Source organism: Rhineura floridana, chromosome 6 (genome assembly GCF_030035675.1).
Source record: "Rhineura floridana isolate rRhiFlo1 chromosome 6, rRhiFlo1.hap2, whole genome shotgun sequence".
In the NCBI taxonomy this organism is placed as follows: Eukaryota; Metazoa; Chordata; class Lepidosauria; order Squamata; family Rhineuridae; genus Rhineura; species Rhineura floridana.
In genome coordinates, this window is record NC_084485.1 from 6511729 (window position 1) to 6526297 (window position 14569).

Sequence of the window (14569 nt, forward strand, 5' to 3'; positions counted from 1 at the left end):
TACACATTAAAAAAGACATCTGGAGGAGAGAGTGTCATCGCCTCCTGGGTCTTGCCATTCTGAATCTAGAATGACTTGCCCAGAGGACCTCAGCTGGGGCCCACTCTGGTGTATTTTCTGTGCCAGGAGAAGATTTCTCCATTTGCCCACCATATGGAATAATTGATTTTGTAATTTTATACTTTGGCCTCGTTTATGGAATAGACGCTGCTCATTTATGTTTTATGGTTGACACTGTTACCCAATGTGTTAATAATGTTTGCTGCCTAGGCGCACACACAAACCTCGAGACATCCAAGGCATCTGTAAGTAATATATTATTATAATAAATCCTGTCACAAGCAAGCTCAGCATCCATGTCAAAGGCGGGAGTGCACAGCAGGCACACAACAGGGCCATGGTACATGCTGGCCAGCGTTGCCACCATTTTGCTTAGCAACAGGCCATGCATTTCCCTTTTTCTTTTAAAACTGCATGCCACCATTTAAGCTGATATTGAAGGGTGGGTTATGCAGAAACCAGCAACAAGGCAGCCATTGTGCAGGGGTCTCTGCACACACGCACCCGCCCCCCCCCCGCAGAACTGGAGATCATGGTTCCTGGCCGCAGGAGTTGCACACAGACCCTCCCCTTCTCGCCTGTAATCTTATCTTGGACTCTCAACTCTGCCAGCTCCGCCCGGGGTTTTTGCTTGCCTCTCCCAGTCCCTGGCCCCAAGTCCCGGCCCCGCTTTTGCAAGCCTGGGGCCACGAGGCCTCGTTGGTCTGCTCCTCATCACCCGCTGCCCAGCCTGCCTTCTCGCCTTCCTGGAGCCGGTTGGCATGGAACTGGGCGGGGACGAGGGGGGGGATTCTGCTCCAGCTCTTTCCTCTGCGCTGGGCGGTGGGGGGGGGAGACAGTGGAGCTGTGGAGACGACCCCTTTGCCTGCAGCCGGTGGCAGCCATTGCCACGGGAAGGTAAAAAAGGACTCCTCGCCCCTCCTCTTCCTCCCTCCCTCCTCGCTAGCTCTCAGGAGGCGGCCAGGCTGGGGGCGCCGCAACCGGCAGCTCCGCCTTCCTTGCCTGTGGGGCAGGAGGGGGGGGCAGGCAGCAGCTTATTGCGGAGCAGGAAAGCCATTAGTCGCTCCGCTGGGTTATTGCACCGCGACCTCGGGACCGTGGGACCGTGGATGGGCCTTGGCTCCCCGCCCCTTCTTCCTTGCGCGCATGGACGCACCCCTGGGCACCCCACCCACCCGTTCTCCATAAAGCGATCCTCGCAAAGCGGAGCCGAGAGGGGTGGGGGAGGAGAGGGACGGACTCGTGGCTGCACTCCCCGGTTAGAGAGGGGCGGGGGGGGGCTTGCAATGCAAAGAGAGAGGCCGAGCTGCAAAGATCTGTTTGTGCGGGGGTGGGGAGAATGCCAGAAAGCGAGGAGGAGGGCCGTTAGTTCCCTTTCGCGCCCGCCTCCCCTGCAAAGGCGCGCAGGCCAGGCTCCGGCGACGCCGTGGTGCTGAAAGGACAGCGACGGCCGGGCAGCCCCGCCTCTGGTGAGCCAAGCGGCTTCCCCGCAGGGCCCGGAGCCGTCGCTAGGAGGCGCCGCCGCTGCAGGATTTGAGTATCGTCTTTCTCTCCCCCCCCTCCCGATCCCCGCTTGCAAAGAGAGCTAGACCGCACCTGCAGCCCCTCTCTTCCACCCCCGCCCAGCCTCTACCGCCCTCCCCCCTCCCTCAGCCCAGACTGACCATCGCAGGAGGAGGAGCCCTCGACAGAGAGTGAGCGCGCGCGGCATCCATGGTCGCTTCCAGCGGGGACCCCCAGCTAGGAGGGCCTGCTGGATGCCCCCAGACAGGCAGCATGCGCCCCGAGGCGGCCAGGCAGGCGGGCCGGGCAAGGACAGGTAGGACGGAGCTGAGAAGGCGGGCAGAACGGCCCCCCCCCCGGTTCGTTTGGGTTCCCATTGCTGGGAGGCGGGAAGGAGAGGGGAACAGGATTGGTGTATGCGTGTGTATGGGGGGGGGGGATATTCCTAAATTATAAGATATCTGGGTGGAAAGAGGAGGCTTGTGAGGGAGGAAGGACAGCAGCGATGAAGTAATCCTTCGCGGCTGGTAGGGTCCAGGATGCTGCGTGGGTGAGAGATGCAATGGCCCGGCATTCTTTGCAGTAAGTGTGCCGAGCCGGGAGGAGGATGTGGAGGCAGCCTTCCCCAACCGGGTGACCTCTAGTCGTTTCGGACTGCAGCTCCAGGCTGGTGGGAATAGCACTCCAAAATATCTGGAAGGCAGCTTTGGGGGGATTCATTCAGTGCCTGCCTGAAGGGCGTGTTGTACGCAGCCGTGGAGTAATCTTACTATCCCTTAGTAGCGCTGGTGGGGGGTGGGAGAAAGCCACTCAGGGGTGGCCCAGGGTTTGTCTTTATTTTCCAAACTCCTCTCCGGTTTCTGTTTCTGGGTTCAGTGGTCTCCCATCCTGGGACTGGTCAGATTCATACGTGCTTATCTGCAACAGCATCAGGGCCTCCCAGACCATTCCCGGCAGTGTTGAGGAGACACAAGAGGCGGCGGGGGGGGGGGAGAGAAACAGAGAGAGACAGTAGGGGAAAATGCACCTTGGACATCTCCTTGAAAGTTTGGACTAAAACCTGGAGTGGATTCCAGTGCCCCACTGACATGGAGCCACCAGCCACCACTGGAATTGATGGGGGTGTGCAACAGTGGTGTGCCATGTTGGGTAGCGACAATAGTGAAGGGGGGTGTATATGAGGGAGAGGGGTGGGCAGGTGAGAGAAGGGTCCGGCGATGCACAGATGGAGCTCAATGCAGCAAAAGGAAATTACAGCACAGTCCCATTCTGTTGCTTTCAGTGTGACTGACCACCCAGTTGTAGGTAAGTCCCACTAGGTTCAGGGTTTGTGTGCACAGGATGTTGCTTCATATGATTACAGCAGGGATGGGGGACCTTTGGCGTTCCAGTTGTTGTTGGATTCCAGCTCCCTTCAGCCAGTGTGGCCAATGGTCACAACATCATCTGGAGGGCCACAGGTTGCCCCCTCCCTGGATTATTTATTTTATTTATTTATTACATTTATATCCCACCCTTCCTCTCAGTAGAAGTCCAGGGCGGCAAACCAAAAGACTAAAAACATTCTAAAATGTCATAAAAACAGACTTTGAAACATATTAAAATAAAGCATCTTTAAAAACATGTTAAAACTTTTTTTATTAAAAAAAAAAGCTTTAAAAGCCATTCCAACAGATGCAGACTTGGATACGGTCTCTACTTAAAAGGCTTGTTTGAATGAGGAAGGTCTTCAGTAGGTGCCGAAAAGGTAACAGAGATGGCAGAGATTACAGACTTTGTAGTACAGGAGTTGCGGGTGTGGCATCCACCGTGCACAGATGCCTGCAGAGGTCTTATCTGACACCTGCATGGTCCCTAACCATTCCCCCTTTCCTGAAATTAGGCTTGACAAAAGCATTTTAATGTAGCCAAGAGAATAGGCAGCAGTGTGTGTGTAGGCTATCACATTTTGCAAATGTGCTCTTAGGCCCCGAAAGGTTGGTGGCCCCTGTTAGTAGCAATTAATTTTTGCAGGATCGTTCATCAAAAGTATTGGTGCATTTGTGTGAATAGGAGGCAGGGATCAGTTGAGCCTGGCGGTGATCTCCTTCTCTCTCCCCCCTGCCACATTTTCTTTTGTGTGCATGTGTGCACCTATAGATGAATTCTGCAACATACCCACTATGCGTACAGCTTCTATGGACAAATGAAATAATAAGAAGGAATATTTACACCCACAGATTGACTGACCGCTGCTCCTCCCTTTTTGGCGAGCTTTGCATTGCCGCTCCATTTGCAAGAGGTGTTTACTCACCTGCTCCCTTCTTAACCTTCTTCTTTAACTCTTTCTTCACAAGGAGATCAGGAAGATGCTCTGCCCTGCTAGCAGGCTTGAGCAAAGGCAGATTAACAATGACTCAAGCGCATAGGTGTAGCTAATAAACTCAGACAAGACTGAGATGCTGCTAGTGGATGATTCTTCTGACCGGATGGTGGATGTCCAACCTGTCCTGGATGGGGTTGCACTCCCCCTGAAGGAGCAGGTTCATAGCTTGGGGGTTCTCCTAGAACCATCTCTGTCACTTGAGGCTCAGGTAGCCTCGGTGGCATGGAGTGCCTTCTACCAACTTCAGCTGGTGGTCCAGCTATGCCCCTATCTGGACAGGGATAACCTGGCTTCAGTTGTCTATGGTCTGGTAACCTCCAAGTTAGATTACTGCAATGCGCTCTACGTGGGGCTGCCTTTGAAGATGGTATGGAAACTGCAGCTTGTGCAAAATGCAGTGGCCAGATTGGTAACAGGGACCAGACGGTTCCAACATATAAAATCGATTCTGGCCCACTTGCATTGGCTGCCTGTATGTTTCTGTGCTCGATTCAAGGTGCTGGTTTTAACCTATAAAGCTTTACATTGCTTGGACCACAATACCTGATGGACCGCCTCTCCCAACATGAACCCACCTGTACACTATGCTCAACATCCAAGGCCCTCCTCTGGGTGCCTACTCCAAGGAAAGCTGGGAGGATGGCAACAAGGGAGAGGTGTTGGCCCCCAAATTATGCAATGATTCCGCTGATGAGGTGTGCCTAGTGCCAACACTGTTAACTTTTCGGTGCCAGGTCAAGACTTTCCTCTTCTCCTAGGCATTTTAGCATGTGTTTTTAAATGGCTTTTTAAAAATGTTTTTTTAAATTTGTATATTTGTTTTTAATGTTTTTAATTGTTGTAAACTGCCGAGAGAGCTTCAGCTATGAGGCGGTATACAAGTGCAATAAATAAATAAATAAATAAATAAATAAATAAATAAATAATAAATAGGTGTTGAAGGCGAGGCCGAAACCCACCCAGTCAGGATCAAGAGCCACAGGTGATGCCTTTCCTCATAGCTGCAAGGATGATCCCCTTTCCCTGGGAATAGCCCAGACTAGCCAGTCTAGTATAGTGCACAGACGACTGGACTTTGACCAAGGAGATCCGTGTTCCAACCCATGGTCAGCCAATCGGGGCTGGTTGGCCCAGCCTACCTGAGATCAAAAGGCGGTGAATATGGATGCTGCCTTCAAAATTACAAGTGGAATCTTCAACAAAATGTGTTGCCCTATCCAATAACAAGCTGCATAAGAAACATGGGGGGGGTGGATTAGGAAGCAATGCTTCCCCCCACCCCAGCCCAAAGGCCCAGGGTCCTTAACAGCCTCTCACATGCCGACCTCCTCCGTGCATTCAGGCAGCACATTGAGAGGAGCACAACAACACCGGAAGCTGCCCTATTCCAAGTCAGACCATTGCTCAGTCTAGCTCAGTATTGCCTACACTGTCTGGCAGCTGCTCTCCAGGGTTTCAGGCAGGGGATGTTCCCAGCCCTATCTGGAGACGCTGGGGGTTGAACCTTTTGCATGCAAAGCAGGTGCTCTACTCCTCAGCCCCAGCCCTTCCCCATTCATTGCTGGAGGAACAGAAGCCAGCTTTGGAAGAGCTGGCTTCACATTGGGGAAGCCCCCCTAATAACCCTGGAGACCTCAGAGGCATGGTAGGTCAGGGCAAGGATTTGACAGGTGAACACCAGGGAGCAGTGGCGGGTGGGGGCTCCATGTCGGTGGGGCAGTGGAATCTGCTCTGGGTTTGAGTCTCAACTTTCAAGGAGCTGTCCAAGGTGTTTTAGTTCAGACTAAAACCCGCAGCGGATTCCACTGCCCCACTGACATGGAGCCAATAGCTGCCATTGCCAGGGTGCACGCTGTACTCATTGGCTCCTTTTTTTGTTGTTCTGTCCTGGCAGATGAAGTGCTGATAGGGATGACCCAGGGGACTGTATCCCAATGGCGTCCTCACACCCCCTGGAACTGACGGTCTTGGGAAATGGCCCTGGGCCTGGCCAGGGAGCCCCAGAAGGGGGAACTTCAGCACCACGGAGAGCTCCCAGCATGGGAATTGAGAATGCCTCTTATCAGGGAGAGGAGGAAGAAGAAGAGAAGGAGGCGGAAACCTCCTTCCCGAGTGGCCAAGGCACAGGAAGCACTCCTAGGGAAAACATGGCGCCCCCTAGGGGAGACCTCTCTCCGAGGTCAGAGGATGGCCCTTTGTCAGACACAGCTGGGGACTCAGCAGACTATGGCTTCATTTTGGCTCTAGTCTTCTTGGTAAGTGGGATTTTGCTTGTGATTGTTGCCTACAGCATCCCACGGGAGGCGCGAGTCAACCCCGACACAGTGTCTGCCAGAGAGATGGAAAGACTCGAGATGTATTACGCCCACCTGAGCTCTCATTTGGACAAGTGCATCATTGCAGGCTTGGGGCTGTTGACTTTGGGGGGGATGCTCCTCTCTGTGCTCCTGATGGTGTCCATCTATAAAGGGGAACTCTACAGAAGAAGGCCGTTCCCAGCTTCCAGAGCTCCCCGGAAGACTTACGGATCTATAAACCTGAGGATGAGGCAGCTTAATGGAGAATGGGGACAAACTTTGGTTGAGAATGAGGTCATTCAGATGACGGAGGCTATGAACGTCAGCCAGACCTGCTGACGTTCCTCCATAGATGATGTAACTGATATAGCTCTTCCTACATAAAACGTAAGTTAAAGTACTGAGGTCAGAGAAGGCTTTGTTCTGGAGCTGGGTTGGGGAACGCTTCAGTGCTAATATTTAAAGATAGCTTTGTGTCTCAGAGAAGAAGTGGGGCAATATTGGAAATCTCACCTCCTAAATAGGAATCTCAGGCATGCACCTGAGAATGCCTCCATTGCTTACACATAACAAGAAGTCCGCAGGAACAAACTTTGGGAAGCCAAACATTATTTTATATTTTAGGAACTTCTTTCTGAAGCGCAGAGGCTGGATTTTGAAGGACACTTGTGAGCCCCCTCCAAAAGTTGTTCTGTGCTGTGTATAGTGCCAGGATATGCCCCTACTGGTTTTTTTGACCGCTGCGCGACCAAATGGCCTATGCTGAAGAAACAGAGACAAAGTAACATAACTAAGAGCCTTGTCGACTTTATTTATATACTACCAAGCACAGTTTTAAGGCCTGTACTTTTGAGCTAGGTTACTACAGCCTTTTTTCCCTGCAGCAAACAAACTCTTAGCAATAGTTCCATCCGGAAGACGTGTGTAGTACTGCATCTCAGCAGTCATTCCTCCCAGCAAAAGATCAGAATGCATTCCAATGTTCTACGATTTGTACAAGTTCTCTGGATCGCCTGGTTCTTGACACATACTTCACACAAAGCCTGACTCACAAACACACCACAATCCACACCAGCCAACCCAACTCCCTGGCCTCCCGGATAAAAGAATGCTGCTTCCAAACCATTTCTGTGTCTTTCATGAAAAGCAGCACTTTCAAAGAACCTTGCATGATCTTGTCTCCTCTTCAGCGGGCACCTCGTTCACCCGCTAAGTCATCTGCCTTGGATGTAGAAAGTGCTCGCTGCAGTTTGGAGACAGAATTACATCTTGAATGCAAAGCATGAAACATTAATGAAAGGAAGCTTGTGGACAGTGTAAAGGAAAATGTGTCAGCAGGAAGTTTAAAAATCGATATTGCTCAGATGTGGCCAAACGCAAGGTGACCTCTATAAAGGTATGGCTGCCTGTAAACCCATCCCTTCCTCACCCTCTCCCTTCCACCACATTTTAAAAAATGCTGCTCTTGGCCAAATATAAATATATGCTGCCACATCCCAGGAAATACGTATTGCTCAGTTTTCAAGATTGTGAGCGATTAAGAAAAGACATCATTTTGAATGCTGTGCAATTGCTTGGGCCAGACTGGTTTGCCCTTTAAATCTTGTCCCTACATTTCTCACCATCCACCCCTGGAGATTCCTGTAATTTTATAATTGATTATAACTGGAAGCAGGAGGACACAGCATTGGTATGAGAGCATAAAGAAAGGCCTGTAAGCAAGAGTTTCATCTAGCCTAGGGTTGAATCTGCAGGTAGAGCAAATGAGGATGAGGAGTGGGCTATACCACGGCTGGTAGGGATTGTTCACATTTTGAAATACCCATTTGAAGAATAGTCCTTGCAAAGAGAAAATAAGCACTACATGGAGAAGAACGATAGCTCAGCCACTGCCATTTTGTGTTTGTCTTAAAAAAACACAACACTTTCAGGAGTGTGTACACACACATCCACATTAAAAATGTGATTGTCTACCTGTAGCCTGAACTGTTCTACCATCTCTTCTGCAGTCTGTTTTACCATCTCCAGAGTGTATCACCTCTTTATGTCTCATGCATAGGTCCAGTGCTAGAGATGGAAATGATCTATCTATCTATCTATCTATCTATCTATCTATCTATCTATCTATCTATCTATCTATCTATCTATCTATCTATCTATCTATCTATCTATCTATCTATCTATCTATCTATCTATTGAGAAAAGAAATCTCAGGAAAACTCTTCTCACTTGCGTTTGCTTGCAAATATGGGGATTTAGATTGGCCTAGTTTGATTCTACTTGTCTAAGCACTTGAAACGCTAATTTATTCTCCTAATAGTCACCTAATCTGAATTTCTTCACTGCACCTCTAGCTAGCTGCTTAAAAGTGTCTGGCTAAATTGAATTTTAAAATTCAAAATTTGAATGTTTTAAATGGAACCTTTTCATTTTTTTTAAAGTCCATTTGAAACTTGTACAGTGTTTTGGCTTGATTTTTAGGTCCATATTCTCTGTTTCTAGTGCTGGCAGAGTAGTGAATCCGCTCCGGGCTTTAGTCCAAACTTTAAAGGAGCACTTTGGACAGCTCCTTGAAAGTTTGGACTAAAATGTGGAGCAGATTCACTGTCCCACTGACATCGGAGCCACCAGTCTCCGCTGGTCTGGTTGCTTTGAGAAAGCAGCTTGTGTAGTAATCAGGCGCATCCACGTGTGGCTTTACTGTCCTCTGGATTCAGAAGGGCAAGACGTAGATCATCAAAGCTAAGACCTTGAATTAGGGAATAAAACACACTGAATGTCACTGCATGTGGATTGCTTGGGGTGGGGATTGGGTTACGCTTGGAAAGTGCACCTATCTCCCTTCAGAAAGTGCTATGCAGATTGACTGATTGATTATTATTTATTTATTTATTAAATTTATTAGTCGCCCATCTGGCTGGTTGTCCAGCCACTCTGGGCGACGTACAAGATAAAACAATACATTAAAACATTAAAATTTAAAACCATAACAGTAAAAAAACCTAACCCACCCCAAAAGCCTGCCTGAAGAGCCATGTATATCCCACCTTTCCTCCAAGTAGTTCAAGGTGGCGTACATGCTTCTTCTTGATCTTACGGGGTTGGTGGAGCTGAGAGGTAGTGACTGAGCAAAGATCACCAAATAGGCTTCAAGCCTGAGTGGGGATTTGACCCCTAGTCTCCCAGGTCCTGGTCTGACACTCTAACCACTACACCATACTGTCTCTATTTCCACATGGAATAACTCAATGCCTTCTCAGTCATGCTGCAAGTGATGTTTTGGCAGAACAGTGCATTCACTGTGACCACATTGGGCCCTCCAGAGGCAGTTGATCAACAATACAAATGAACATGGGCATTGGGGTGGGAAAGCACGATTGCACCTGCTGTTCCTACCCTGGCCTCCATGCATTCAGGCCTGCTCTACCCATGCAACAGAATGGAGTGATAAGAGTTCTGAGGCAGTGGAGTCGACTGCTCCACTTCATACTGCAGGTGGGAGGGAGGGACTTTTGTGTGTTACCCCATGTGAAAGCAGCAGCAGCAGCAGCAGCAGCTAGCTGTTCAGGAAAGAAGTTCTTTCCTATCCTTGCTATGCTAGGTTTCTACATGCAGGGAGATGTCCGTCTCCTCCCAGCAGTCAATTATGGTGTTCACCACTAGCTGTACTGAAGCAGTACGGTCCTTTTCATAATTTTAAGACCTCAGTCTACTGTATATCTGTAGGCCAAGCCTCAGGGTCCTCTTTGTTTATACGGGGGCTCATGTCTGCACACAGGCACCCTACATGTGAACACTGTGGACATGAGGCATTGTGTGCCACTTTGCAGAGGACAGGTTGTGTGCAGGGACCCTATGTATGTATGGGTGTAGTTGTGTAAATGTACTGCCTTCACGTCTATTCTGACTTATGGCGACCCTACAAATAGGGTTTTCATGGTAAGGGGTATTCAGAGGGGGTTTACCATTGCCTCCCTCTGAGGCTGAGAGGCAGTGACTGGCCCAAGGTCACCCAGTGAACTTCATGGCTGTGTGGGGATTCGAACCCTGGTCTCCCAGGTCATAGTCCAATACCTTAACCACTACACCACACTTGAAAATGGAAATGGGCTGCCTTCAAGTCGATTCCGACTTATGGCGACCTATGAATAGGGTTCTCATGGTAAGCGGTATTCAGAGGTGGTTTACCATTGCCTCCCTCTGAGGCTGAGAGGCAGTGACTGGCCTCATGGCTGTGTGGGGATTCGAACTCTGGTCTCCCAGGTCGTAGTCCAACACCTTAACCACTAGGCCACACTGGCTCTCACATAGATGTGTAGGCCCCTGTGAAAATGGGGTGTTGTGTTTCTGGAGGTCAGCAGCAGGGCCTGCAGGCATGATCCCTGTCTCCCTCCCATATGGCCACTTGTGTGCGCGCGCTTGACCTGCTGCCTTCCGTGGTGACTTGTCCCCAGTGGGACTGGTAGGGCAGACGGCAAGGAGCCCGACAGGAGGTGGAGCCAGAGCCAGTGACAGGCAGAGCCAAGCACTTTAACTGGTTGTAAGGAAGAAGGCAGGGGGCAGGCTTGGGGCAGAGGGGCGGGACAGTGCTCCATTCGCCCTAATGGAGCAGCCTCCATTGCTTGCCCAGAGCTTGAAAAGGGACACAGAAAACTGCCTTCTTCTGAGTCAGACCGTTGGTCCATCTGGCTCAATATTGTCTGCACTGACTGGCAGCAGCTCTCTAGGGTTTCAAACAGGAGCCTCTCCCAGCCCTGCCTGGAGATGCCGTTGGGGATTGAACGTGGGGCCTTCTGCCTGCAAGGCAGGAGCTCCACCCCTGAGCTGTGGCCCTTCCCAAATGAAGGCTAGAATCCTGGTGGAGATTGTAGGCCGAGACATTGGGAGAGGGCTGCCATGCCATACGCCGTCACCTAGGAGGAGGGATGGGAGAGGCTGCCGGGTTTTGAATATCTCCGGTTCTCATTTTTCAAGTCCCAAACTCAGTTCTCCACACTTCTGCAGCAACTTGTGGTTTTTTTCTTTAGCATTTTAGTGTGATTTTCTCATAATACAACACGACTTGGTATGTGGTTTTGACTAAAGTACTTCTTTTTGCAAGCAATTTCTCCTGATATATGCATTTTTGTAATCATTGTTTAGTTGGAGAAGTGCATCGCAAAATTTGGATCAGCGCGAATTTCAAAGGGTGGCTGTGTTTTGGTTCCTATATTGTGCAAATTTGATTAAGATTTGGCTTTAAATGGGAACTGAATTGAATGTCTCCCCCACCCCGTCCCTGGAGTCAAACTTAGCAGGGTGTTAGAACAAATTAAACCAGAACTGTCACTAGAAGCTAAAATGATGAAACTGAAGTCCAAACATACTTTGGACACATACTTTGGACACATCATGAGAAGACATGATTCACTAGAAAGACAATAATGCTGGGAAAAACAAGGAAGTAGAAAAAGAGGAAGGCCAAACAAGAGATGGATTGATTCCATAAAGGAAGCCACAGACCTGAACTTACAAGATCTGAACAGGGTGGTTCATGAGAGATGCTCTTGGAGGTCACTGATTCATAGGGTTGCCATAAGTCGTAATCGACTTGAAGGCACATAACAACAATAACAAATTGTTTTTAAAAGATGTATTTTAAATTGTATTTGCTTTTAGTTATTGTAAACCGCCCAGAGAGCTTCAGCTATGGGGCGGTATACAAGTTTAATTAATAAATAAATAACAACAGGGATCACCACTGGACATGGATCCATTTAATGCTGGTTCACGCTGTCTCTGACCAGTTTTGATGACTGGAAGGTAACCAGCTAAGGCTGCAATCTGATACACGTGTACTCAGAAATAAGCTGCATTGGGTTCAATGGGCCTTACTCCCAGATACGTGTGTACTGGATTGCAGCCTAAGCCAGCCTTTTCCAGCCTGGTGCCCTTCAGACGTTTTGTCTCCAATGCTAGAAGTAACCTATAATGTTCACTCAAAAGGTTTCCTTTTCTGCAGTGACCTGATGGATGGCTGTCGCTATCCAGCAGAGTCTGCTTGGGTGATGACAACAGCAGTGCATTTAAATAAAGGCCTTTGATATTGCCATCAGAGTTCTGTGAGCCAGTCCTGATGGATGCTGTAATTTCTGTCTTGTTCCCTTGAAATATTAATCCAAGTTATTCAAGACCCCCCTCCCCCATCCCCTGGGCACGGCTGTCAGGCATCCATCCATCAGGTCATTGCAGAAAAGCAAACTTGCTGAGTGAACGTCAATTGCTTTCCCTTGCAATGAGATTAAATGCCCTTTAAAAGAGATAACCTGTTAAAGAGATTAGATCTACAGAAGGCCCACAGTTTTATTGGCGAGGGAGACAGGTTCAGCTTTGTATTATCATGTAAAGGCTGTTTCTCATGAGACTTTAATGGAATTACGTGGACACTGTCTTACTGTATGATTCTTTAAGAAGCCCTGAAGATTGTTTGAAGAGGTGGGGTGGGAGGAATCCTCTCTGAAGGAGAAACAGAAATATTCCTCTCCAATGCAAAATGGGCGGTCTGGAAGCCCCATTGATTTCAATGGAGCCTGTGCTAGAGAGCTTCCCCATAGTTGCATGGTGGGAGATTTAGAGTCAGATCACACAGGCATGTATATCACTGGATCTTCCATCACTTGATTAGCTAAGACAATGCAGTGCCCTGTAGATACTGTTGGACTACACCTCCAGTAATCCCAAACTCCTGTGGAAGTTAGGGGTGGGTTGCTGTTGTTATGTGCCTTCAAGTTGATTACAACTTATGGCGACCCTATGAATTAGTGACCTCCAAGAGCATCTGTCATGAACCATCTTGTTCAGATCTTGTAAGTTCAGGTCTGTGGCTTCCTTTATGTCAATCCATCTCTTGTTTGACCTTTCTCTTTTTCTACCCCCTTCTGTTTTTCCCAACATTATTGTCTTTTCTAGTAAATCATATCTTCTCATGATGTGTCCAAAGTATGATAACCTCAGTTTCACCATTTTAGTTTCTAGTGACAATTCTGTTTTAATTATTTGTCTTTTTCTCAGTCCATGGTGTGTGCAAAGCTCTCCTCCAACACTGTCCAACTTTCACATCCATACACAGAGATCGGGAATAACATGGTCTGAATGATCCTGACTTTGGTGTTCAGTGATACATCTTTGCATTTGAGGGCCTTTTCTAGTTCTCTCACAGCTGCCCTCCCCAGTCCTAGCCTTCTTCTGATTTCTTGACTATTGTCTCCATTTTGGCTCATGACTGTGCCGAGGTATTGATAATCCTTGACAAGTTCAATGTCCTCATTGAGTCTGTCAACTTCAGTTCTCTCTGTTTCTCATTTTTTCTGTCTTTTAATTCAGTTTTCCTCTGCAACATTTTTTTTAAATCCTCATGAAAATTCTTCAGCATTTTTGTGCAAATTTCCCCTCATAAGCACTGTTTTGTATCCAATTTTGACTCATGCACACATTTTGCAAGCAATTTTCCCTAATATAATGCATTTTATGTGATATTATCACTAGTATATTCATACACTTCCCCTAACAGATGCATTTTCCTATATTATGTCCACAAATTTATTGCTTTTTATGCACTTTCCCTTAATATGTGCATTTATATAAACCTTGTTTGGTTGGAGAACTACATTGCAAAATTCAGATAAGTGTGAATTTTGAAGGCTGGCTGTGTGTCGCTCCTCGTATTGTTTCAGAAGGTTCAAATGTGATAGACTCGCCTTTAAATGGAAATTGAATTGTCCCCCATCCCTAGTGGCAGTGTAGCACAGTGATTAGAGGGAGTTGCACTAGGACCAGGGAAGGGCCCGGTTTAAATCTCCGCTGACTCAGCTGTGCAACTCACAGCATGACCTTGGGTCACTGTGCTTCACCGCCCCCTTCCACAATGATGCATGCCCGTCCCCCACTATGTCCAGGCATGCAAAGATGATGCAAGCATTGATGCAACAAGTACTACTGGGATATGTAGCCTTGCCCAATATGTCAGGGATGGGCAAGCTGTAGCCCTCCAGATGTCCGACTTTCATCAGCACCAGCCAGCATGGCCAATGGTCAAGGATGATGGGAATTATTTTATTTTATTTAAACCACAGTTTTATAGGAAAATAACAAGTGGCATAAAAGATGAAAACGTAATGCTACAATCATGCCGTCAATAAAAAAACAACAAAATAGCATATCAGTAAGACTGGCTGGTAAAAGAACATTTCAAGTTCCAAAGGCCTGTCTGAGCAGAACAGTTTTCAAAAGGCATCTAAGAGGAAGGTGGGCTGACTCTTGCTGGCGTTCAGTTGGCGGGGACTTCCACAGAGCGGGGATGGTCACT

At 48.3% G+C, this 14569-nt stretch overlaps 1 protein-coding gene across 1 annotated transcript; it reads left to right on the forward strand.

Moving 5' to 3' along the window:
• The first annotated feature begins 1785 nt into the window (after window positions 1-1785).
• On the forward strand, window positions 1786-7261 carry TMEM74B (transmembrane protein 74B). The gene is made up of 2 exons (XM_061630205.1): window positions 1786-1879; window positions 5823-7261. Exon 2 carries the CDS (start codon window positions 5863-5865, stop codon window positions 6562-6564), a length of 702 nt encoding a protein of 233 aa, XP_061486189.1. The 5' UTR covers window positions 1786-1879; window positions 5823-5862; the 3' UTR covers window positions 6565-7261.
• Window positions 7262-14569: the final 7308 nt, after the last annotated feature.